This window comes from Hipposideros armiger, unplaced genomic scaffold, assembly GCF_001890085.2.
Source record: "Hipposideros armiger isolate ML-2016 unplaced genomic scaffold, ASM189008v1 scaffold_108, whole genome shotgun sequence".
In the NCBI taxonomy this organism is placed as follows: Eukaryota; Metazoa; Chordata; class Mammalia; order Chiroptera; family Hipposideridae; genus Hipposideros; species Hipposideros armiger.
Genome location: NW_017731458.1, coordinates 1,364,887 through 1,391,139, shown reverse-complemented (window position 1 = coordinate 1,391,139; position 26,253 = coordinate 1,364,887). Strand labels below are relative to the sequence as shown.

General features: G+C 48.9%; 1 protein-coding gene across 7 annotated transcripts; it reads left to right on the top strand.

Annotated features, from left to right (window-relative positions):
* Positions 1-379: 379 nt before the first annotated feature.
* Positions 380-25,509, top strand: ADAP2 (ArfGAP with dual PH domains 2). Of its 7 annotated transcripts, none has more exons than XM_019647066.1 (12): positions 380-584; positions 1,441-1,571; positions 3,229-3,320; positions 6,104-6,183; positions 7,064-7,176; positions 14,036-14,182; positions 16,802-16,885; positions 18,724-18,887; positions 19,691-19,753; positions 21,016-21,093; positions 21,823-22,051; positions 23,084-25,509. In XM_019647066.1, exons 1-11 carry the CDS (start codon positions 491-493, stop codon positions 22,031-22,033), a joined length of 1,257 nt encoding a protein of 418 aa, XP_019502611.1. In that variant the 5' UTR covers positions 380-490; the 3' UTR covers positions 22,034-22,051; positions 23,084-25,509. The 7 variants fall into 7 exon arrangements, with proteins under 7 accessions (XP_019502611.1, XP_019502612.1, XP_019502614.1 ...); XM_019647067.1 differs by lacking the exon at positions 18,724-18,887 and adding an exon at positions 17,412-17,485 and having other exon boundaries at positions 381-584; XM_019647071.1 differs by lacking the exon at positions 380-584 and adding an exon at positions 1,023-1,297.
* Positions 25,510-26,253: the final 744 nt, after the last annotated feature.

The window sequence follows — 26,253 nt, the reverse complement described above, 5'->3', positions numbered from 1 at the left end:
CCCCGTTTGATTTTTTTTTATTAAATTATTTTTTATTATGAAATACACATTTTTTAGAATTAGTTTCAGCTGTACAACACAGTGCATAGATCCCGTTTGATTTTTCAAGGAGCCTCGAAACGCAGGCGTATACCCTTATTCCCCTTCTGCAGAGGTGAAAACTGAGGCCCAGAGAGGTTGACTAGTTTGTCCATAGTCACTCAGCTAGCAAGTGGCGGGACGGAATTTGATCCTGGGGCCTCTGGGACCGACTCTAAACCCCGCGCTCCGGTCCATCGCCGCAGGTGCCCGCCTTAGCTGGGAGCCGGAGCAGAGTCCGCTGAGCTGAAGAACCGACCCGACGCGTCCAGGGCGGGGCGGAGAGTCGCGGAGGGGCGGGGCTGGCGGCGGGGCGGGCCGCGCGACAGGCGCTCGGGCTCTGTCCGACTCCACCTGCTCAGGAGAGCCATGGGCGGCCGCGCTGGGCCCCGCTGAGCTCGCGGGGCGGGCCATGGGCGACCGCGAGCGCAACAAGAAGCGGCTGCTGGAGCTGCTGCAGGCTGCGGGCACCGGCAACGCTCACTGCGCCGACTGCGGGGCGGCCGGTAAGGGCGCGGCCGCGCGGGCGGCCCGGGACCCGGAGCCTCACCCTGGCCCGCCAGACCCCTCCCCGCCTCCCAGACTGGGTGCGCCCGGGGTTCCCGCTGGACCCCGGCGTGACCCTGTGGCACCTTCAGAGCCAAGCCCCCGCCCACCCAGACCGTGACTCTCCGACCCAGGTCCCCGATCGCCCTTTCCTCATCCTCCCCACTCTGGGCCCCGACACTAGATCTCGGACCCGGGTGCCCTGACTATCTTGCTCACCTCCCACGCCAGACACCCTACCCACCCGGACTTTGGTCCCTGACATCGTCACCCCCAAACCAGGCACTTACCATACCCTCAGACCCAGACACCCCGCGCACCTAGGGGTCCCAGACCCCGCGCGGGCGCCCCCTACCCGTGCAGCGCCCCCTCCCCCACCCACGAGCGCTCCTCAGGTCTTCCCGCGTTTCTGCTCCTCAGCTTCCGACCCTGCAGCCCGGGAGGTGCCGGGACTCAGGCTTCCGCACTCGCGGCTCCCCAGCCCGGCGTCTCGGCGCGGGCCCCTCTCCGTGCTCCCCTCTCAGCTCCTTGGAGCCCTGCCACACTTCCCGCCGCCCCAGCCTCTCGCCCACCATCCCTGGGACTCCTTCCGAGATCTTTACCCTGGTGGTCGCCGCGCCACGGCCGGTGGGATGACCAGAAGGTTTTATGCTGGCATCTTAGTTCACCCAAGGTGGGGAGACCGAGCGAGAAGGAGTTCTCGGAGTGGGCAGAGCTGGACACCACCCCAGGAATCCTAACTGCCAAGCCCTACCTCTGCCTCTGCCCCCAGCCCAGCTCTGAACCCAGCTCCCCTCCTGCCTTCTCGCCCCGCAGATCCCGACTGGGCCTCTTACACGCTGGGCATCTTCATCTGTCTGAACTGCTCCGGCGTCCACCGCAATTTCCCAGACATCAGTAAAGTGAAATCCGTGAGACTTGACTTCTGGGACGACAGCCTCGTGGAGGTAGCGAGGGGCGCACGCGGAGCGCCTTGGGACAACAGAGCTGGTGGAGGCGGTGGGTAGGGCGCTCCCATTAGGCGGGGAAGGAACCTGAGGCCCAGAGAGGGGTAATAACCAGCGAGAGAAAACACAGCCGATTGCAGCCGTGGCTTAGACCGAGGCCCTGAGTGCAAACCCCTGCTTCATCGCTTGTTTGTTTACGGGCTGTGAGGCCCTGAGCTTGTTATGTAACCCTAGTTGTGGGCCCTCCGTTTCCACATGTGTAGTATGGGGGTACCACTACCCGCTTCAGAGACCTGCTGTAAGGATTAAATGTAGGCTTGATGCGGTGGTGATGTCACAGCTGCTGTTCTCATTAGCTGAAGACCTGGACTGGAACAGAAGTATTCTGATTTCAGTGTCCTGAGTCTGTAGCCCCCCTCCAGTCCCCCTAGCCAGGAAGGAGGACCACTTTGCTCTCCTGACCTACGGAGATGGAGCACACCTTCGTCCTGGATGATAACACCATTTCGGCCATAAAACCTTCTGGGAACAGGTCGTGCTAAACTGTGCTTGGTTGGCTGAGGGTTTTGAGAAGGCCATGGTCACTCTGTGTCAGGCACTCTGCTTGACCCTGGGCTACGTGCTGCACGTATTCACTTGACACATAATTACTGTAAGCCTGCTATCTGCTGGGTATTAGGAGAGGGCAGGGAGCAAGCTAAAGTCTGTTCACATGGAGCTTACAATCTAGTGCAGGAGAAGGACAGGAAAACCGGCACATAAACCCAGGAGATATTTCTGTGTGCCTTAGAGCTCCCCTGTTACAGTTTCTTCATTTTTGCAGGTGAGTTCCCTGAAGTTTAGGGGGTTAAATATTGCCCAAAGGTCACTCTATGAATAAATGGCACAGCTGGGATGTGAACCCTGCTCTGTGGGCATCCAAAGCCCATGCAAATCCTGTGATACAGCCCAGTGGCCCCTGGGGAGGGGGGAACAGGGTTCACCCTATTAAAAACATGATGTTTCCTCCCACACTGCCCTGGCCCCAGATACACTACTACTGTTCACTGGGTGCGGACTGTCGACCAGGGCCACTCTTGGCCCATGTGCCTCTGGGTTTCTCTGGTGTCAAAGGGCCCCAGTGATCATTACAACCTAGGACTCTATTGGGCCAGCACCAACTTTCAACCTCCAGCTACATTTGTCTTCCGTGTATTTGCAGGGACTGCAGCGAGGGGTTGGTCCGGGCCATCTGTGGAGGGGGTGGGACATAGAACATGAGCTTTGGAGTTAGACAGGGCTGGATTCAAATCCCAGCTCTCCACTTACTATCTGTGGCACCTTGAGTAAGACACCTAACCTCTCTGAGCCTCAGTTTCCTCGTCTCTCAAATGGGGATGGTAATATTAAAATGGGTAAGGGGATCAAATGCACGAATGTGTGAGAACTGTAAAGTGCTCTGCCTCTGTGAGGCGTGGTTGTTAGAGTACCTCATTGCTCAAAGCTGGCGTTTCCCAGCAGCATGGTGACAGCCTGGTGGGATTCGTCAAACTCCCACAGGAGCGTCTCCTGACTCAGCTTGGGAGCCACTGAGAACAATGGCCTTCTGGGTAGACCATGGTTTCATTTCACATTTTTTCAAGTTCTAATATTACCCCAAGTTGCTGTTGTCTTGCAGTTTATGATGCACAATGGGAACCTCCGTCTGAAGGCCAAGTATGAAGCCAGAGTCCCTGCTTTCTACTACATCCCCCAGGCCGATGACTGCCTGTGAGTGTGTGAATTCTTGGTCCCACCTCCCCCACCCCAACCCCATCTCTGGGCCTTTGTCTGTGGTGGTCTCCTCTATGGACCTGGTCAGCAATTGGATCCAGGAAAGCGGTTGGTACTGTTGTGGAGATCACATAGACCCGGCTTAAGCCCTCCCTACCTTTATTGCTTGGGCTATTACTTCCTCTCTCTGAGATTCAGTTTCCACAGCTGTGAAATGGAGCATTTTCTCCATGATTTACCCCATTTGCCTCTGATGTTCTCATAGCCAACAGGTGGTGGCTAACGTGATAGAGGAAAAAAAATGCTGATATTTTAGTAGAATGAGTGTGTTCCAGCTACTTCCTATGGAGTGTTACGTCTGGGGTTGTTCCAAAGCAGCTGCCTTGACCCCAGACCCCTAAATAATAACCATAAAAATAATAGTATTACTAATAATAGAATTGAGTTTTCCCTGTGTACCAGGCCCTGTGCTAAATGCTCATGTGCTTTAATTGGTTGAATTTTCTCAACAGCCCTATGAGATAAATACTGCTATTATCCCCATGATATAGATGAAAAACCTGAGGCTTATAAAGGCAGAGCTGGGACTAGCCTATCTGATACCAGAGCTGGGCATTAGGAAAATCTAATATAATGGGGGTGGGGGGAGGTCGGGGGTTGTCCGTGAAGCGGCAGGATGGTTCACTTCTCCTGAAGGTAAGGGGTCAGTGTGGCACTGGTACCTAGTGACTCCAGACCTCTGCAAGATTGACTGCCTGAGCCTCTCTCCTAGGGCCTCAGCCTCGTGGCCAGAGCTGCTAGACAGCACCTTGTGTAAGTGGGAAGAAGGTATCCCCCTGGGCGGACACAGCCTCCTGGGCACATGGCTTGTAGGAAGCAAGGCTGCATTTCAGCCACCCTTGTCTTTTAGCCTCTGCTTTTGGACAATGCACACATTATACAACCGTACCTGATGGTCCTGCAATTTCCCAGTACCTCAACAACCCAGGGGCCATGGATACAGTGTAGAGTGGCAGGGAAGGCACAGCTTCTGACTCAGAAGACCTCAGTTCTGTTTCCTGACTCTACCGTGAGCTAGCTGTGGGAAGGTAGACAAGTTACCAAACCTCTCCGACTCGTGGCACCCTCATCTCTGAAATGTAGATAAGGAAGCCTATATCATAGCATGGTGGAACAGATTAAATGAGATAATTTATGTGAAATATCTGAAAGGCCACCCAGAATGCAGGTTTTAATACATTTCTCAGTGTCAGCTTTGGCATGCTGCCTGGTCCCTGACGCAGGGGAAGGATATGCCAGGCTCAGTTTGAGAGGGCCTGGCTCATCTTGGCTCATTGCTGCCACTCAGCACTTTGTTCCAAGGGGAAGGGAACAGGCACTTGCTGAGCAGCTACTATGTGCTAGGCTTTCTGCCAGCACTACACAGATACTGTTTGTCATGACTCCAACAGCAGCCCTGCACTTTAACCCCTTTTAACTGAATACTAATGGCCTCCTCCCCGCAATTCTAAAACTCATCTAAATTCCCCACCTCCAGGACCGGGATTGGGCCACAGCTCCATTCTCTCTCCCAGCTCTGATCGTGTGGCTCAGGGTTCCACAGTAGGCTTGGTGACTCTTCTCTGTCCTGGGTGAGGACTATGCATTAGATAGGACTCTTGATTGTAAGGGACAGAAACCCAGCTTAAACCAGTTTAGTAACAAGGAGATTTTATGGGCTCTGGGTATCCGACTACAGGAAAGACAGAGGTGGAGCCACCCACACGAAGGACAAGCCAGGGGCTCAAACACTATCAGGTCTCTCAGACTCTCTGGCTTTTGTTCACGTATCTAGGCTTCCTTTATGCACCTGGGACCAAGACCATGTTCAGGTCCCCAGCTCCAGCCCCCAGCTTGACCCCAGAGAAGACTTCCAATCCATTCCTCTCTCAGTTTTGCTTCTTTTGGTTCACACGACCCTAGGCATTGTGCTGATTAGCCAGTTTGGGCCAGGTGCCCAGCTCTAGGTCATTCCCTGGGGTTGTGGGGTGAGGTTATATAAACTTTGGAGCATTCATCTGGAAATGGCAAGAGGGAACCAAACAATTAAGCCCACTCTTGGCTGCATGGTTTTTCTGCAGGGGTCATGAAAGACAGTATCTGATTTGGCTAACATTAAATACCTACTGTGTGCTGAGCATGGTACTAGGCCCTTTATAAACATTTAAACCTACCCTGAGAGGTAGGTAGGTATTCTATTATTGGCATAGTCCCCAAGTTCAGAGCAGGTAAGTAACTTGCTCTTGGTCACACAGTGGATAAATGGTAGAGTGGGACCAGGTGGTTGGACCCCACGTCCACTGCTCTGTCCAGTGTAGCATGCCCAGCTTTCATGTGCAGGCCACAGGAAGAGGCTCATGGACGCTCTGGGCGTAAGTCAGGACCATGCAGTGGGGGTAGCAATGTAGACGGTCCGGAGGACCTGGTACGTGTCTCACTGACCTAGAGGGCTGAGGCTGGGGCTGGAATAGCCCAGTGGTTTTCATACAACCCACTGGGGGATATATTTCCCCCCCCCAGGAGATACTGGCAATGTCTGAAGACATTTTTGGGTGTCACAACTGGGGTGGGAGTGCTACTGGCATCTAGTGGGTAGAGGCCAGAGATGCTACCCTTGGTAGCCTGAGCAGGTAGTAAGGCAGCTGCTGTGATGCTCCCACCCTCAGCTACAGGGTCTCAGAAAGTTCCTGTGGGCAGAGAATGCATCAGACACAGCTGACCAAAGGTTTTCTCTTTTTTAGGGTCTTAAAGGAGCAATGGATTCGAGCTAAGTATGAAAGACAGGAGTTTATGGCTGATGGGAAAACCATCTCACCCCCAGGTAAAGTTATTTCCATCGCCTTTTGAGGTCTATGTCCTAATGCGTTCTAAAAAACACAGAGCCTGAGTATTAGGAACAAGGTCCAACCGAGAGATAACTGCTGTCCTCACTCTGGCCGCAGAGGCCCAGGTGTGGGCTCCTCTGCCTCTGAAATGGCAGCCCATCAGCTGGTGGGGTTTTATGGTCCGAGGGGCCGAGAAGCATATTCGTCTCAGGTCTTTGCAGGGCCACAAGTGTGTATGCAGAGTCTTAGTGTAAGTTGCAGGAAGACTCACCCACCTGGAACACGCCCCTGCTCTTGGCTAATGTAGTCCCTCGAGTAGCACAAGGCTTGGAAGGAGCATACACTGGATTTCAGCCCCACTTCCCACCTTTGTGCAGGGCGCAGCCTCCTTGGTGACCCTGGACCTGTGGCAGTTTCTGCCCAGCTGCTTTGACCCGGAGAGCAAAGCATACAAAACCACTCTTTGAGGACCAAAGGCAGCCAGGGCTCAAATCCCCTAGCTACCCAGAGCACATGGTATTCTTCAACCAGCAGGTGCCTAGAGGTCACTCATTATTCCTGTGCTCTTGAGAGTGTCATTAGGCTGATGTCAACTTGAAGTCATCAGAGCAGCTTGTCAGTACTTAAGGGTTCACCGTGTCTCCTTATGAAACAGCCAATGAAGAAAGTGGTGGGGAGGAGCTGAACTGAAATCATCAGACTGCAAATTTGGCCCCAGACTGGACCCCTGTGTCAGCTGAAGTAGCTAAGTTAGAATCAAGACATTTTAATAGCAGGTGAAAGGTTCGTTCCACCCTGAGACCCTATGAGGTTGGTGAGCTGCTTGTCTGTCTTAAGGCCGTGGGCGTTCACTCTTTCTCGTCCTTGGTGGCTAAGGTAACCGAGAAGGGTTCCTGTGGAAGCGGGGAAGGGACAAGGCACAGTTCCTGAGAAGGAGGTTTGTCCTCCTGGTGAAAGAAGGCCTCCTGAACTACTACACTAAGGAAGAGGTAAGAGGCCCCACCAGCGAGGGGTCCCCTCCCTGAGCACTGGGCTCTCACCCCACTGAGGTCTACATTTTAATCAACGGTGCCTTGTCTTGTGGACGATCTGAGCCACTGAGAGTTAAGCAGCACATCCTGTTTTTCCTTGGTTATACAACCAAGCCAGTCCACTACAAAACACACCTTCTCCTCACCTAGAATGGGCCTAGACTGGTCCATGATTAAGCCTTTGATGATCACTTGATTTTACTTCATTTGTTCATGCATTCAAGAAATATTTCTTGAGCACCTACTAGATGCTAGACATTACTTTAGGCACTGGGGATACAGCAATGAACGAAACAAAGCTCCTGTTTTTATGGAGTTTTCATTCTAGTGGAAGGAGATAGGTGGTCACCAAATCATACATCAATATATGACATATCGGGGGACAGTAAGTTCTAGGAAGTAAAATAAAAGAGGGTGAAGGGTTAGAGGATGATGGGAACATGGCAGGGGGTGCTACCACAGAGTGGTCAGGGAAGGCCTCTCTGATGACCATCTGAGAAGAGAGCTGAATAAAATGTGAGTGAGTTATGTAGCTATGTGGGGAAAAGAAGAAGTGAGGGGAACAGTATGTACAGAAGCCCTGAGCATGGTCCTGGCTAGCACGTACACCTGTGTGCTAGTTAGAAAACGTGACCCCTCTGAGGGGGTGCAGCGCTCAGGCCCCAGTCTACACAAGCAGAAGCCTGCCATTGCTGTTCTCACGAGCACCTGCAGCCAGGGGCTTTTCGTTCAGTGCACAAACTGTTCAACCATAGCTACAGCCCTGGCCTGAGCTGGAAGTATGTTTGGTGGGCCTATAAGGGCATCAGGAGGTCAAAGTGATCGGTGCAGAGTGAGTGAAGAAAAGGATGGAGGGAGATGAACCTCCATCCATGTGGGCCTTGTGGGCCATAGTAAGACTTGGGGTTTTTTGGGGTTTTTTTGGAACAACTTTATTGAGATAAAATTCACATACCATACAATTTACCCATTTACAGCATACAATTCATAGTTTTTAGTGTAGTCATAGAGTTGTGCAACTATCACCACAATTTTGGAATATTTTCATAACCCCCAAAAGAAACCTTATACCCATTAGCTGTAATCTTCGACTTTACTCCACTCCCTAGCCCTAGTGGCCTAGCCAGCCACTAATCTACTTTCTGTCTCTATAAATTTGCCTATTCTGGACATTTCCTATAAATGGAATTATACAATATGTGTGGCCTTTTGAAACAGACTTCTTTTCATTTAGCAGCATTATGTTTTTAAGGTTCATTCATGTTGTCACATGTATCAGTACCTCATTTCTTTTTGTTGCCAAGTAATATTCCACTGCATGGATATATTATGTTTCATTTATTTATTCACCCATCAGTTGATGGACATTTGGGCTTTTTCCACTGTTTGGCTAGTATGAATCATGCTGCTATGGACATTCATGTACAAGTTTTCATGTGGACATATGTTTCCATTTTTCTTGGGTATGTAAGTAGGAGTGGAATTGCTAGGTTATATGGTAACTTTGTGTATAATCTTTTGAGGAACTTCCACACTGTTTTCCAAAGTGGCTGCACCATTTTATATTCCCACCAGCAATGTATGAGGGTTCCAATGTCTCCGCATCTTCACCGAAGCCAGTTACTATCTGTCTTTTTTATGATAGCTATCTCAGTGGGTGTTTTGGAAGTAGAACCAATAGGATTTACAGGACAACTGGATATACGATTTGAAAGTAAGAGGAATTCAGGGTGATTCCCAGATTTTCCCCTGTGTAATTAGAAGGATAGATTTGCCATTTGACAAGATGGCAAAGATTTAGCTCCCTAACAGGATGATCATCATTTGAGATGCTTGTTAGTCACCCAAGTGGAGACACTGAGAAAGAAATTGGGTATATGAGCCTGGAGGTTTGGGGGGAGTTTGGAGCTGGAGGTCTCCAGCACGTAGACTGGGTAAGCAATCGCATCAACTGGGATCACCTAAGCAGGGGGTGTGGGTAGATGAGAAAAGATGTCTGAGTACTGAGTATTTTAGTTATTTGTCGCTGAGTGACAAGCCACCACAAAACTTAGTGGCTTAAGACATCAACTTATTATTTCCCACAATCCCATGGGCCAGCAACTTGGGCCAGGCCGTGGCTGCTCCAGTGTACTCCGAGGGGCATCAGCTGTGGTCACTCTCATCCTGCTGCGTTTAGCTGGTGGTTGTGCTGGACTCCGAGGCCCAGGAAGCCTTTACTCACATGTCTGATGCCTTGGCTACTCCTTGTGGCCTCTGCCTCTCCATGTGGTTGTTCCTCATTCATGAGTTTAGCTCCACCTTCTCTAGAGCATGGCGGCTGGCTTCTCCCGAGCAAATGGGGGTGCTGCTGGCCTGGTAAAGGTGAGGCCAGGACTGCCTTCTCTTGGTCAGAGCAAGTCATGCAGCTAGCCCTGATTCAAAGGGAGGGAATATAGATTCCCCCTCTTGATGGGCAGAGTGGCATGGGCACTCTGGAAGGGAAGGAATTGATGAGGGCCGTCTTTGGAGTTTATTTACCATGCTGAGCTCTGGGACAAAAAGAGGAGAAGTTTCCGGCAGAGAATGTGAAGGAGTGACCAACAAAGTAAGAGGACAAGCAAGCTCTGAGCACTTTACCCTTCATCTGACTCCGTTTCCTATATGTAGAAATTATTATTTATTTCCCCTGTTGTTTTCCTATATGAACCTGAGCAAAGTCAGAAGTTCTGTCTAATGTGGCCGCAGTCAGGGGCCAAGTGAAAAATGGTGGGAGAGGAAGAGTATTAACTCTCCAAGTGAGAGGAGGGATTTCTTCTCAGTCTTTAATTTAAAGCACTGAAACATGTTTCAGGTACCAAAAAATAAAAATAAAATGGAATGGAATGGTATGCAATAGAATAGAATAGAATAGGATAAAATGGAAGAAAAACTGTTGCTGCAGAGTTAGCAGCGGTCACTGAACCCCAGCGGTCACTGTGAATTGACCTCTAGGAGTGTCTCATCTTTGGCTGGAAAAAATTGATCTTTTTGTCAGTCCTAAGCCAGTTCAGTTTAAAACAGTCTAAAAACAGAACCAGTTGCCTTTGTTCTTTTTTCTTTCCCAAGAGGGGCATTTTTTAAAATTACAAGGTTAATTCGCTTTTATGTAAACATTTTGGGTGATACAAAAAAGTAAATAAAATATAAAGCAAGTGGGCCAGTCAAGTGGCTCAGTTGGCTAAGAGTTGACTTAAGAGCATGAGCTCTGAGCAACAGGGACACGGGTTCGATTCCCACATGGGCCAGTGACGCTGCACCCGAGCTGAGCTGTCGCTGAGCTGCCAACAGGTGGCAGGATGGCTCAGCTGGTGTAACAACAAGATTGCCTGTTCAATGGTGGGCTATGCCCACCCGCAACTAAGACTGAACTTGACACCTTGAACTGAGCTGCCACCCACATGGCTCAGTGGATAGAGCATGCACTCTTAACAAGGCTGCTGGTTCAGCTCCCACATGGGATGGTGACTGTGCCCACCCGCAACTAAGATTGAACACAGCACCTTGAACTTAGAGGCCACGAGCTGCCGACAGGAAGCCAGATGGTGACTGGCACCCTCCACAAGAAAGACTGAAGAACAACAACTTGGCTGGTCCCCTCCCCCAATTCCCCAACACTGTTCCCCTCCCCTAAATCCCCAATAAAATCTTTAAAAATATATATATATAAAGCAAGTGAAACTCAGAAGATATCTCAACATAATGAAATGTTAATACCCAGAACACAGTTAAAAAAAGAAAAAACAAAAACCTGTAAATCCAGAAGAAAAAGACCATCCATTGGAAAAATAGGCAACAGAAATAGCCTGGCAGTTCACAGAAAAGGAAACCAAAATACTTGATAGATTAAGAAGAGATGCTCAAGATCTCTGGCTGTCAGGGAAATGGAAACTAAAAGCACAATGAGATATACTACACACCCACCCGAATGACTAAAATTTTAAAAGCTGACAACACCAAGTATTGGCTAGGATGTGGGGAAACTGGAACTCTCATACATTGCTGGTGGGACTGAAAAATGATACAACCTATTTGGAAAAACAATTTGACAATTTTTTAATAAAGTTAAAGGTATACTTAACCACATAACCCAGCCATTCTGCTCCTTAGGTGTTTACTGAAGAAGAACCAAAACCTACGTCCACAAAAAGATTTGTACACAAATGTTCACAGACACTTTGTTTGTAATAGCCAAAGCCTGGAAAGAGCCCAAATGTCCATCTACAGCTGAGTAAATAAAAAAATTGTAGTATATCCATAGAGTGGAATATCACTTAGCAATAAAAAGGACAAACTACTAAAAAAAATGCAACAATGTGGAACAATCTAAAAAAATATTATTTTGAGCAAAAGAAGTCTTAAACAACACATACTGTATAATTTCATTTATATGAAATTCTAGAATTCTATACCAATAGAAGGCAGATAAGTGATTGCCTGGGGTTGGGGGGTGGAGAGGGATTACCTGCAAAGGAGGAAACTCCTTTGAGGACATAGTGATGTCCTATGTCTTGATTGTGGTGGCGGTGACATGGGAATATATGCCTGTCAAAAATCAAACTGTGCTCTTAAAATGAGTACCACTTATTGTTTATGAAATATACCTCAATAAAATTGATTAAATGAAAACAGTGAGATCTGATTTCAAACCCATCATACTGGCAAAAATGTTAAAAACTGGCAGTGTCAAATATTGGTGAGGATAGGGGGAAAGGGGAACTCTTCTATGTTATTGATGGAAGTAAATATGGGGACAACCGCTGTGGAGAGCCATTCAGCAAAATCAGTTGGCAGTTTCCAGTAAGTCAAAGATATGCACACTTACGATCTAGCAATTCCATTCCTAAATATATACTGTGACCTAGAAAAACTCTCATATATGGGTACCAGGGACACAAGCTGACTGCAGCCAAAAATCGGAAACAATCTCAATGTCTGTCAACAGGAAAACAGATTGATAACTTTTGGTATAATCATTGACAAGAGCAAGCGAGATTGGTATATCTCCCACTTGGGTAGAACTAAAAAATATAATGTTGAGTGACAAAAGCAAGACATAGAATGATTCATATACTATTATACCATTTATATAAATTAAAGTGACATAAAACAATACTATATATTGTTTATGGATATGGAAATATGTGTGCAAAAGTATAAAAAGCGAACTAGAAGAATAAACATTGAACTCATGACAGTGATTGCCTGTGGGGGGTGGAGGAGGAGAATGGGCAGGGTGAGTAGTAGTTAAAAAGATTTTGGCTTTATTAGTAATGTCATATATATATTTGTTTTAAGATTTTTTTTTTAAAAATTGGGGTATTGGGGGGAGGGGAACAGTGCAGGAGAATTGGGGGAAGGGGAACAGACAAGTTGCTGTCGTTTTGTTCTTCAGTCTAGTTGTGGAGGACGTTGCTTCACTGGCCCAAGTTGGCACCATCATTGCGCTCTTCCCAGGCAAAGCAAATCAGTCGCCGGCTTCTGGACGGCCGCTCATATATATTTTTTTTAAAGTTAGGAACAATACTGACAAAATTGGATGTTCTTTTTTGTATTTTTAGTGTTTTTCATAGTAAATATTTTAAAAGGAAGGTCTTCCAGTAATCTTTCATGAAAACTGTTATTAAGAGTGTTGGTGTAAATCTGTGTGTACCTTTTAGGCATGTTCAAATAGACACATGATATATATATATATATATATATATATGTATATGTGTGTGCATATGTACTTGTACATATATAATGTAACATATACATATATTTTGTGTGTATCATTTTTGTTTTAGTAGGTTCCTACTATACATCCTGTTCTGGGACTTGGTATTTTCATGGATATCATGGACATTGTTTCATATTATTAAGATTAATCTAAATTTTCCTTTCAAAAATTCTGTGGTATTTCATTGTATGGATGGACCATGATTTGTTTAACCCATTATCATTAGTGGACATTTAAACAATTTCTTCTTTTTTTTTTTTTACTACTGTAAACAACATGGTAATAAATACATGTTAACATACATGTTTGCACAGTAATACAATTACTTCCTTGGGATAGATTCTTAGAGGCGAAATTGTAGGTCAAAACAAAACACTCAACATTTTAAGAAATATGACCAAGTTTCCCTCTAGAGAAGACTGCCCAGTAGGACCTAGTTCAGTGATGGAAATGTTCTGTGTCTGCCCTGTTCAATGCCCTAGCCACTAGCCACAAGTGGTTATCTGAGCACTTGAAATGGGGCTAAGTGAGTAAGAGACTGGATTTATTTTTATTTAATTTTAATTTTCATAGCCACGTGTGGTTAATGGCTAGCCCAGCTCTACAGTGTTCATCTCATTTTTCTCTCTTATCAATTAGGAAGGAAAGTGCTCTTTTCTCTTCCCTTCTCAGCATCAATTGAACTGTGTTTCAGAGCCCTGAGAACAGAGAGGAGAATATGGGAGGGCGTGGTCTGAGGACTCCACACCTGCTTTTATCTGATTGTTTTACCTGTTTTGTTTTAGTTGTTTGGCTTCCATGGATGATTTGCTTCCGGAAAGTTCTATGGCTAAAAAGTTTGAAAAGTCCTAAGTTGAGGCCTTTCCAAACCCCCTTCTAGCTCAAAGAGGCTAAGTAGAAATGGTGGGATGGCTGAATACGGGAGAGCAGTAGGATATCTGTGCATCTTGATAGGGGAGCAAGAGCATTTAAAACGCAGGAAAAGTTACAAATGTGTTATCTGTTTGCATGAAGGTCTTGGTGAAGCTGATGAGAAGTCATCCTGCTGTCAGCATCTTGAAGATGTTTCTTCTCTTTCAGGGTAAAGGTCCCAAAGCTGTCATCAACATCAAGGACTTGAATGCCACCTTCCAGACAGAGAAGATAGGGAACCCCCATGGGCTGCAGATCACCTATAAGAGAGAGGGCCACATCAGGAACCTATTTGTGTATCATGAAAGTGGCAAGGTGAGATGATTGGCGCCATCACACCAGCCTCCAGCTCGACACCCCAGGACTCCGCAGGCCCATCTCACCAGCTCCTTTGTTCAGCTGCCTTTCGGGATTTGCTGCTGCTGTTTGCCTTACTCTATTGTCGCTTTCCAGTCTGAGGTCGAGGTATGAGGAAGGCAGAGGAAGATCAGAGAGAGGAACCTGGCAGGTACCAGGGGTGTGTCTGAACAGTGCGTAGCCACCAAGGGGCGTCCAGTTAGCAGACGGGATTGTGCCCGCAGATGGCAAATCCAGGAGGAGCCAGAGATTCTGAATATGGGAGGAGGAATGGATAGAAGATCAGGAGCAGTGCACTCTAGGGCCTTGCTTCTCGACGTGTGGTCCTGTACCAACAGCACTAGCATCACCTGGAAATTTATTAGAACTAGTCTCAGGCCCACCCTGGACCTACTGAATTAGAAACTGACATCCCCAGGTGATCCTTATGCACATTAAAGTTTGAGAAGCACGACTTAAAGGTCCAGGAAATCAGATCCCTGGTTCTTAGTCCCCGGTGGGCCTTCTGCTATAACTCAGGTTGGCTGGCCACCCCTCCATGCCAGTCGCTACTATGAGGACTTTTGCTGAGGTGCCCAAGGTCTCTGCCACTTATGGTACCTGGCTCCTTCCCACTTGCCCGGTTGTGGACCATTTGACAACCTAGGTCTGGCCATTTGCCTCTTTCCCTTGATACCCCAGCATCTCTATTAATTAGATGGGCATAAATGAGGGGCTCAAACTCATGCTTGCAGGAGCCAGGTAGGTAATTCAAAAGTGAAGTGGATATTATAGGATAATAATAAGGCTGTGGCAAACGGGAAAACCTGTATAGAGGGTTGAAACAAACAAAACTTCAGGAGCCCAACAAACATGAATGCAGGTTGGATTTGGCCCCGGGGTCACCAGTTTGTGACCGGACAGACCTTTGAAAGTGAAGGCCTAGGTGGGATGGCCCCATTTCCTTAGTGCCTGAGACGCATGAAGGTTTTAAACTTCCAGGACTAGAGAGCTTAGAACTCCAAATGCTAGTCTGTATGCTCAACCCATGAGAGAGAAGGGTAAGTGTGTTTCATTCCTTTGAAATCATGTTCAAATGAATTTCTCAATTACCCAGTTACATGAGTGCAGCACTGCAGCTATTTGAACAAGTCTGTCTGCCTCCCAATTCCAAATTCCTGGGAGAAAGAAACTGATAAGCCCAGTCCAGCCTCTGCTCTGGCCCAGCCCTGATCCAGTAGCTGTGGCCAAAAAGGGGCGGGATCATAGCAGCAAATGTGGCTGCAACTGTGGGTGGGTGAGAATGGGTGGAGCCGTTCTCATACAAGCAGGGCTGGGGCTGAGCACATATCTATTGGGTTGTCGGAAAAGTCATGACGCATTTTTGCAACGAAAAACAGAGAAAAAAATACGTCATGACTTTTCCGACAACCCAATATTACGACATCTAAATTGACCTTCAGGATGAGTAGCATGTTCAAGGTGATAGTAGGTATATGTGGGGTGAGGGGCGAGAGGTGGGCCAGGCAGCGTGTTCTGGGAGGAGGGAGCAGCACGTACGGGGGGGATCGCTAATGGCGTTGTATGGAGGAAGCTCCAAGGACGAAGTAAGTCATACTAAGGAACTTGAACTTACTGAGGGTAGTGGAGAGGACTTAAAGCTAGACTCAATAGATTTGCAATGAGAACATCACTCTGGCTGCCATGGGGAGGACCAACCGGAGAGCAACAGAGTAGAGGCAGAGCCAGCTAGGTAAGTGGTTCGTCTGGTGAGAGATGATGGTGGCCTACCTACACTGCTGAGGGATGCGTTCTCCCTGAGTGACAGACAGCAGAAGGTCCAAGCCAGTTTTGGCCTAAGTTGCACTCGAGGCAAGGACATCCCCATTGGAGCATCCTCAGCAGCACCTGTCCCCACCTGAGAGCCAGTCTTTGACATCTGAGGACGCTTACTCCTCAAAGTGTGCCCTACTAACCAGCATCACATCATCTGAAAGCTTGTTAGGAATGCAGATTCCCAGGCCCCACCCCAAACCCACTGAATCCAAATCTGTATTTTTTTTTAAATTGAGGAACAGTGTGTTTTTCCAGGACCCATCAGCTCCAAGTCAAGTAGTTGTTTCAATCTAGTTGTGGAGGGCGCAGCTCAGTGGCCCATGCGGGGATCGAACCGGCAACCTTGGTAACCTTGGTGTTATAAGCACTGCGCTCTAACCAACTGAGCTAATTGCGCCCCTCACCCCCCTCCCCCAAGATCTGCATTTTAACAAGGTGATTGTACACACATGAGAAAGTATCAAGGACTGTCCTAGGCCATTGCATAACTCCCGTGCACCTTGGTTCTTTCCCGTGGCTCCTGGAATCTCCCTCTCAGTGGCTTCCCGCTTGCTTAGGTGAGCCCCCCCACCCCCACCACCAGGGGCTCTGGCAGATGCTCGTTATCAGCCCACAGGCCCCTGAGTGGAACTGGGGATGTGTGCATGTGTGGAATGCATGTGCCCAGGCCTACAGACGCAGCTAGCATCCTGCCACCAGACTCAGCGTCCCCCTACTCCATCTCACTGGCTGCCCATTTGCCCTTTCCATTTTTCTCTGCAGGAGATAGTGGACTGGTTCAATGCCCTCCGTGCAGCCCGTCTGCAATACCTAAAAATGGCCTTTCCTGAGCTCCCAGAGGCTGAGGTGAGCTAAAAGTGGACCCCAACTTCTGAGTCCCCTCTCTGCCAACTCCTTCTCCTTGTCTGCTGACCTCGAAGACACTCAGAGGCCAGACTAGGTTGGTTTGCAGGCCAGATCTTGAGACTTGGGGTTGGGTACCTTGCAGGGAAACCAAAGGCTTTCTCTTGGGATGGCTGGGGTATTATGGCCTCGTACATGGCAAGACAGCCTCCAGAAAGCAGGCCAGGCTCTCTTCTTTGGGATGTGTGGCACCATTCACCACGTCAAAGGGCTCAGGATTTAGGCATTTCTTCCTGACTCCATCTTCCCTCTAAAAGTTACAAATGATCCCTACCATACTGCTTATAAAAAGCTTTTGAGCCCATTTTATCTTGTAATTCCTTTTATCTCGTAATCCTTGCAGCAGACGGTTAGGTAGGGGCGATTATTCCCATTTTACTGATGAGAAACTGAACCCCAGGAAGGCCAAGTGAGTAGCCGAAGGTGCTCTTCCAACTTTCACATCCCCTTTTGCTCTTTTGTGTCCCAGTCTCGTGAAGGCAGTGGGCTCTTCCCCATTACAGTTCTAGCAGGAACAGTCTGCCTTTCATGGCCGAGGAAATGGTGAGCCTGAGAACTGCATGCTGATTGTCTTCAGGCGTCTGGGGCATCCATCTACCGCTCTCAGGCTTGGCTGCGGAAGCTGACAGTGTGGGGCCAAGAATGCTACCTCGAGCCAGGAGGCCTGGGCTCTTGCCGCTGCTCTATCACTAACTTGCTGTGTGACCAATGCAGGTCACGTCTCCTCTCTGCACATCTGTACGATGGCGGTTGACTGCATCCCTTCCAGCTCTGAGGGGCTATGACCTGGTGTCTTTTTTAGGCCCTGCTCTAAGAGGACTTTGTAAGTGGTGGGAGTAGAGGGATCATATTCATCCTAAGGCTATCTCATTCCGAACTGTTAGGGTCTCCTAGAGAGCCTGAATGTTCCTTAATACCGAGGTTTGCAGGGAGCCAAGTGTCTGGAATGGGGGTCCACTCCAGGGCCAGTGACAGATCAGGATGACAGCTCCCTGAAAGTGGTTCCAGCAAGGCCTGGGTCAGGGTGCTCGCGGTCTGCAGCGTCAATACCCAGAGCTGGTGAATCCACATTCCTCTGGGCAGGGTGTTGGGAGTGCTGACTGCTGACTGGAGAGGTCGGCAGGACAAAGTGCAGATGCTCGGCCTTATTTATCTCAGCTAGCTCTCCAAGTCTGCTGACCCCGGCAGAGGAAACTGGTCTTGGGCCAACATCCTCAATGTCCTCTTGCCTCCCTCATAGACCATGGTTACCCCTTATCTACCCCCAATCTCCTCCCTTGTCTCTCCTCTCCTGTGTCTATGTGAGGTTCTGGGCAATCACCCAGGCCTGGTTCCAGCTGAGGAGTCCAGATACCAGAAACTCAGGGAGTCCCCGTGGGGTTGTGGTCCTGTGCTAAGAAAGGCATGGACTCTGAAGTCAGAGAAGCTGATGTGTTACCCAGAGCAAGTCACCTTACCTCTCTGAGCCTCAGTTTACTCATCTGTCACCATGGGGATAATACCTACCTTCCAGGGCTATTGTGAGAAGCAAGTGAGCCAAGGTTTCTAAGGTACAGTAAGTAATGATCCATCCGTGTACTTTTCCTAACTCCCAGTTGTTTCCTAGGCCTGTCCCAGCCCTTTCATGGCTCACGTTCAGTGGTAGGGACTTTGTTTTTATTCCAGAGGAAGGAATCAAAGCCTATAGAATACATTCTGGCAAAAGGAGAATGGTATAATTTAGGTTTTTGGTTTGAGCTCACAGTATTTTCCCTTTCAGGCTTCTCATTCTTATTCCGCAGATCTCACTTCCCCTTTGCCTCTGCCCTGGGCCCTGGAGCTCCGGAGAACCCCTTCTGCTCTCGGAAGGCGGGGCTGGCGTTGGAAGCTCTAGATTTGCCAGGTTGACTCCTTGGAACATAGAAGGCCCGCATCAACCCTTGGAAGCTTCTCTGAGACTAGGATAGTAAGCTGGAAGGGATTCCGGAGAGCAGTCATCCAGTCTGCTTATTACCTAGAGGAAAACAGGCCCAGAGAGGCGTAGGCTTTCACCAAGGGAACACAGCTGGGTGAGGTCAGAACTGGAGCTAGAACCCAGGTCTCCCAACTTTTAGTCCAGAGCATTCTCTACTTGCCCACTCTGCTGTCAACTCCTTGGGGCCCTGTGTCCGAATCCCCACCAATGACAAGATCTTGGCCAAGGGGCCTGATCAGAAGCATGTTTATACTTTAGCATCATATTGTATTGGTAGGGGTACCACTAGTGTCTAGTGTCCCTCAGCCCTAGGTATGAATCCCAGATCTCCATCCTATCAGCAGTATAACTTTGGGAATACCCCTGACCACTATACAGTTATCTGATGAGGATGATAATATCCACCACTTCACGGGGTGGTTGAGAATTGCCCCCAGAGCATGATACACAGAAGACCTCAAAATACACCCCTTGACACCAGGAAGGTCTCCTCGGCGCCTTGCCTAGGGCCACCTCCTGGGGTTATTGAAGTAAGCATTCCTTAAACGAAGTTCTTCAACCAAGACTTGGCTATGCTGGGAAGCCCTGAAAACATCTGGGGTGCTGTCGTCCGGCTCTGTCGAAATATTAATATTGCATCCATACCACGTTCCAAATATAACCCAGTGAACCATAAGCACACATCCTTCCCCATTTTCCAAACTTCCCCTTTGTCGGGGAGCCAACTTCACTGGGGGAACTCTGAACCCCTGACATGTGAGTCAGGAGGTCAGTGTATGTCTCTCTCCCCCCAGCTCGTGCCCCTCATCACCAGGAACTACCTCAAACAAGGCTTCATGGAAAAGACTGGTCCAAAGGTATATTCTACCGCTCCCTGGGGGACTTCCATGGTCCCTGTCCCAGCAGGCAGTGGGACAGAATTTGGGAGGTGGAAAAATGGGGAACCAAGGGGAGGAAATTGGGAGGGAAGGGAAGCAAACCAATGTGTGTGAATTCCCGGGGTCAAGGACCAAGTGGAGACTGGTTCACGGGCCTATGACCCAGCGTCGCTGCAGGCGCCTCTCCCTGTCAGTGGGCATCCTCCCTCTTGATCAACACCATCCACTTCTTTCCTCTTGACTCCATCTAACTGACCCTACTCCTGGGAAAGCATCGCTGAAAGGGACTTACTTCTTGGGGATCCGCTTTGGCCTCTTTCAGAGCTGTGTGCTCTGTGCCGGGGGCCTGCCGGGACCATCCAAGTGAGTTGGGAGCTGGACACTCGTAGGAGAAAACACACCAGTACACCCTGGCTTGGATGCCCCCGTGGGCACGCCCCTCCTCAGCACACACTCCGCCTCTGCTCTCCTTTGCTAAACCTGCCTGTTCCCTCTTATCTATGAAGGAAGGGGAGCCTGGCTGCTTCTGTGCTCCCCATGGAGGGTCCAGAGGGATGCAGTCTACTGCTGCCCAAGGGCATCTCAGACCCAGTCTGGAAACTAGGTGGGGTGAGGCTCAAAGTCAGGCGTCTGGCTAAAGAGGGTGCCTGGTTGTGAGGAGAGGAAGAGGGGAAGAGGGAGGGGGAGAAGGAAAACGCAGAGGGAGCTCCCTAAAAATCTCCCAAAGCAGTCCAATGCTTTCTTTTTTAAGGTGTAATATGTTGGCAGGATGGTTGTTCAGACTATAGTGAAAGGTGTTAGGCAATCAGTGTGAAAGAAAGCCCCCGTTAGCTTGAAACCTAGTCAAAGAGTTGTTGCACGTTTTGTTTTCTTCTTTCCCCAGCCAGCAGCACAGCCCTCCCCAGGGTTCTCGTCCTGACCTAGATTAGAATTCGACCAAGGCCAGTGCTTTCAGCATTGCTGAGCAGTAACCACTTCTGATTTCCCCAACTTCCTTTTCCTGAGACTTCTTGTCCACAGCCTGAGAAAGAGGAAAGTGCCTCTTCCAACTCATGGCAGCACCTGCAGGCTGCAGGGTGATGCTGGCAGGGGGTGAGGAGGTGGGCAGAGCCTTCAGAACTCAAGGACCTCAGAGCGCAAGGGACTGGGGATGTCTGACTGTGGAGCCAGCCAAGGCTGGCCCTCTGACCTCTGTGCTCTCCAGCTTGGCCAACCCTGCTATGAGGTTTCCTGTTTTGCAGCAGAGAGAACCTTTCAAGAAAAGGTGGTTTGCCCTGGATCCCCAGGAACGGAGGCTGCTCTATTATAAGAACCCACTGGTAAGAGCCACTGCGGGCCCCTCCTCACTTCACCCCAAAATGGAGGTGGAGTCAGTACTGGTTGGGAGACTGGGGGGAAGCTACAGGGCTGGAGAAACCTGGTGCGGGGCACAGCGCCACCTTTGCTGGTCTCTAAGTCATCTCCTGTACATGAAGCTACTCTCTCCCCTCCCCTGCAGGAAGGCCTTTATGTGCATCCAAAATATTGCCAATGTAGTTAAATAAGTTGTTTCTTGTCCTCCAGTCTCCAGGGCTCACCTCTAACCAGGAGGCTGGGAAGTCTAGTGGTTAGGAGTGTGGGCTCTAGAGCTCAGCTCTCTGGGCTTCAGTTTCAGCCCTGCTACTTTTAGTGGTGGGCCCTGGGCAGAAAACTTAGCTTTCTGTGCCTCAGTTTCCTCCTCCAGAAAGCAGGCCTAATAACAGTGCCTTCCTGAAAGGTGGCCATGAGGCTTATTTGAGTTACCACACGTAAGGCACTTGAGCTCCTGGTGCATAGTGAGCGCTCCATAAATACTAAGTATCATTTAACGGATGATGTGTGTGGTTTCTTTTACAGTTTTAGCCTTTCAAATTCTGGGTTCACCGAGCAGAAATTCCCAGAAGAGACCACACACACACACACACACACCTCTCTTACTAGAAGAGAGCTTGGGGGCCATCATGGCTGCAGGTGCCTCTCTGCCCCAGGCGTGGCGCCACCTCTGATGACAACGTGTCCTCTGTTTCCAGGACGCCTTTGAACAGGGTCAGGTGTTTCTTGGGAGCAAGGAGCAGGGGTACGAGGTGTGTGAAGACCTGCCCAAGGGCGTCCGAGGGAATCGCTGGAAAGCCGGCCTCACCATTGTCACCCCTGAGCGCAGATTCGTCTTCACCTGCCCCAGCGAGAAGGAGCAGCGGGAGTGGCTGGAGAGTTTCCGGGATGTCCTCTCCCGCCCCTTGACGCCCCTCAACCTCCTCAGTAAGAAGTAGGGCCCTGGGTTGGTTCTTTTGGCCAAGGGCAGAGCGCATGAAGGGATTTTTTCCACTTGAGCCCTGAAACCAAGGTCATGGCTCCTGATTGCATGTTTTCCTTCCCAAGAAAAGTACAGACAGTGCACATTATTGCCAGAAAGCCCTCTGTCTACGCTAAGTTCCTCTTTCAGGGGCCCTTCCGCAATAGCATCTGGTGGAGTTTTGCCCTGACAGAACCTGGTTAGATCCCTTTTTCTACCCTGCTGAGTCCAGGGGCTGAGTAGCTTCTCTCTCCTTCCAACACACCCACCCCCCTTTTCTCGTGAGAAAAGCCTGGCCTGTTATTATTAGCTAAGGTCCACCGCTGGGCAGCTTCCAGGGCTTTGGATTCCTCCCAACTCACAGAGGGAAGGCTATTTTTAGGGCTCTTTTCTCTCCCTTCTGTCTGCCCCTCACTTGTTCCTTTCCTTCACCCCAGATGTGTCACAGTAGGCATCCCCTCTCTGCCAACAGCCCTTTGAAAAAAGGGGTGACGACCTGTGCTAGAGCAGGCATCTTCTGGTCCAGGGCCTGGCTTCTGGGGCCCCATGGAGAAGTTCTGTGTTTGGAAAAGTACAGACTAAGCGAGTGACCCCACATGGCCCCTCGGGAGAAACGCTTGTGCACTTTGAGTATGACCAGTAGCAACACAAACTCTCTTCAGATTCCAAAATCTCAAAGCCAAAAACAAACAAACAAAAATCTCAAAGCCAAAGTGCCTCAGACACAGACTCAGAAGTTATCAGTGAAGCACAGCAGCTGGTGCTTTCTTTTCCCGGCGGGCCTGTGTGTCTGAGTCCCTCTCTGTTTCTGCGTTTTTCGCTCTCTACTTTTCTCCTCTCCTCTGGTATGTGTGTCCCCTCTGTCTCTCACCCTTTCAGTCCTTTTTACATCCTGGTTTCCTCTGTCTTTGTGCCCCTGACCCCTGCCGCCCCTTCCCTCCAGTAGGACGGCATTGGCGCCTGTTGACCCCTCAGCCCTCTTCTCGTTCTCGTTGCAGCCGCATCAACAGAGAGTGGCCACAGCAGCAGGTGACCCATTCGCTGAGGAACTCGCTGGCCACTGGTCACGGGAGCTCTTGGTAGGAGGGAGAAGTCCTCACTTTGGTCTTGATTGCCCAGCAGGAGTGCCCTGCAGTTGGCAGCCATCTTTGGTGGTGAACTCTGCCAGGACTGAAGCTTTGACCTTGACCCGCCGGCTCCCTGGGCCTCCCCACGGCCTAGCCCTGGGGGTGTGGGGAATCTGGTACATGTCCCCAAGGCCCAGAACATCTGAAATGAAGGCACTGCAATGGAAAGGCACCTACAACATCACGCCAGTGGCATGCTTGTTCAAAAAAGAAAGTTTAATCCTACCTAACTAACCGTGAGGAAATAATCAGCCAAACCCATACTGAGGACATTCTATCAAACAACTGGCCTCGACAGTTTAAAAATGTCAGCATCATGAAAGATAAAGTAGTGTGGGAACTGATCTGGATTAAAGGGCTCAAGAGCAACACAATGCAAATCGTGATTCTTGGATCTTGGATTTTAAAAAACAGCTATAAAGGACATAAATTTGAAAATGGATGTGTATTAGCTAATAGTATTGTAAAACTGATAATTACGCTGTATGTGTGTAGGAGAATGCTATGTTCTTAAGAGGTATGTGCTGAAGTATTTAGGGGTCAAAAATAACAATTTTCAGCCTATAACTGAAATGGTTCAGCCAAAAATAAGTGTATGTGTACATGTATATGCATAGAGTATGTATCTATATAGTGTGTGTATACCTGCTGTCTTCCAAATATATATATTTGAAAGTATATATACAGAGGGAGAGAGAGAGAGAGAGAGAGAGAGAGAGAGAGAGAGAGGACACCTCTGTGCAAAATGTTACCAACTGATGAATCTAGATGAAGTATAGTGGGTCTTTATTATCCTATTCATGCACATTTTCTATCAATTTGAAAGTGTTCAAATTTAAAAGTTAGGGGGAAAAAATTTAAAACATTTTCACTTTTCATTCCTAAAACACAGTTTTCTCTACATGAATCAAAACTGTTCCTAGGAGAGTTTCATCTTTGTGTACATTTGAGAAGAAATCAAAGCCCAGATAATACAAAAAGCCAACGCCTGCACTGACTATCACTGCTCTGGAAGGAAAGGAGACAGCCCAGGAGACCGCTCTGCAGGACGCCAGGGCACAGAGCTATCTCGCCTTTGCGTCAGGTCTGGCCTTGCCACTCACTTGAGCCTGTTGGAAAGCTTGCTTCCGCACCACTGTGCCTTGGTTTTTGTCTTTCAAATGAGGAAGTTGTACTAATGATTGAAATTCAATGGAAGCAGCAAGTATTTGAGCACCTCCCAGGTGCCAGGCTCTGTGCCAAGCCCTGGGACTTGGCAGGGATGAGATGATGTGGTCCCTGCTGTCACAGGCTTCACAGGGCAGGACAATGTGGTGAGTGTTCAGGAAGGGGAAGTACAGGCTGCCGTGGGAGCATGTGGCCATCGGGTTTACCCTAACCGAGGGCGAGAGGGGAGCCTCCTTCCTCTCCAAAAGTGACATTGAAGTGAAAAGCTTAAAGCTATTTAGAGGTGAGTCCAAAGGAAGAGGGTGAGGAAAACACTCTTGTCTCAGGGAAGAGAATGTTCAAAAACCCTGAGATGGGGAAGAGGACTGAATGAAATCTCAAATGGCTGAAATGTTAGAGAAATGTTAGATCACCAAGGTCTCTGCTTCACGATCCTTTGTCCCTTCAAGTGATGTGCAGAACGACATTGGGTCTTCTGTCTTCATTCTGGTGGAGACTTACAGGCTTGGGAGGGTCTTTAAGAGATTCTCTGCTTGTCGTGGGATTTTCCTTTGGATCCCCCAATCAGAGGACAAACAACATCACCAGGGTGTCTTTTCTGAGTCTTCCTAACTGCCCAGATGGAGACGTGGCTGCTTCCTCCTCTGGGTCCTAAAGTACCTTGAAAATGTCTGTTTCAACACCTGCTGCGTTGTATATTAAGGATCAGTTTACTTGTCTGTCCTTTTTTTTTTTTTTTTACACCTATGAGCTCTGTTGACTATACTCCACTAAGTTCTGAGGATGAGAAAATCAATAAAGGCATAGTTCCCCCCTCAAGGAACTTATGGACTAGAAGGGAAGAAAGAAAAGTAGATAGGCAGTAACAAAGCTACTTGAGGAGGGAAACTGGGATTCCTGGGAGCCCCTCAGAGGGGCAGAGAACAGACACAAGAATAGCCAGAAAGCCCCCATGAAATGGAGTGCCTGGTTTTGGTTGGTTTCTGAGTCCTGACTGGGTCTGTCTTTGGGTTCCCCGAGGATGCCTCTCTGTACCCTCACCTTAAATCCTATTCTCCCTTTTGACTTGTTGGTACAAGGAAGTTTCTGTTACTGGAATCAGCCCTGCCTAATAAAACTCTCAAAAAGAAGTGCTTTCTATGCTGAATCCTGAAGAATGAGTAGAATACAATTGGGTTGGGGAAGGCAGAGAAAGAAGTAAGTACAAAGGCCTAGAGACAGAGACAGCATGGCCTGTCCTGGAAACTTCAAATGATTGAATATGGCTAGAGCACAGGTTGTTGGGAAGAGACGGAGTAAGAACAGATTAGACTGGAGGAGGGTCTGCTTCAATAATGGTGGAATAGCTCATATCAGAACAACCATTCCCCAGGTAATTAGAAACTCTGTACAGACTATGACAAAACAATTCTTTGAAGGCCCTGGAAAATGACCTACAGCAGGCAAAGACTAGAGAGAAGGTGGTACTGGAAAGCAAGAAATGGCATGGGTTTCTCTTTTTTTTTTTAAAGATATTTATTGTGAAATTGGGGAGGGGAACAGTGTTGGAGAATTGGGGAAGGGGAACATTGTGTTTTTGTTTTTCTTTTTCTTAAAGATTTTTATTGGGGAATTGGGGGAAGGGGAACAGACAAGTTGCTGTCATTTTGTTCTTCAGTCTAGTTGTGAAGAACGTTGCTTCACTGGCCCAAGTTGGCACCATCATTGCGCTCTTCCCGGGTGAGGCAGATCAGTTGCCGGCTTCTGGACGGCCGCTCACTGCAGCTGCTGGCTGCTCACGCTGGATGCTGGCTACACATGGTAGCCCATGGCAACCCACTGCCACAGGGTCTGCAGCCTACGCCGTCGCCGGCGACTCAGGGCAGCCCAGCTCC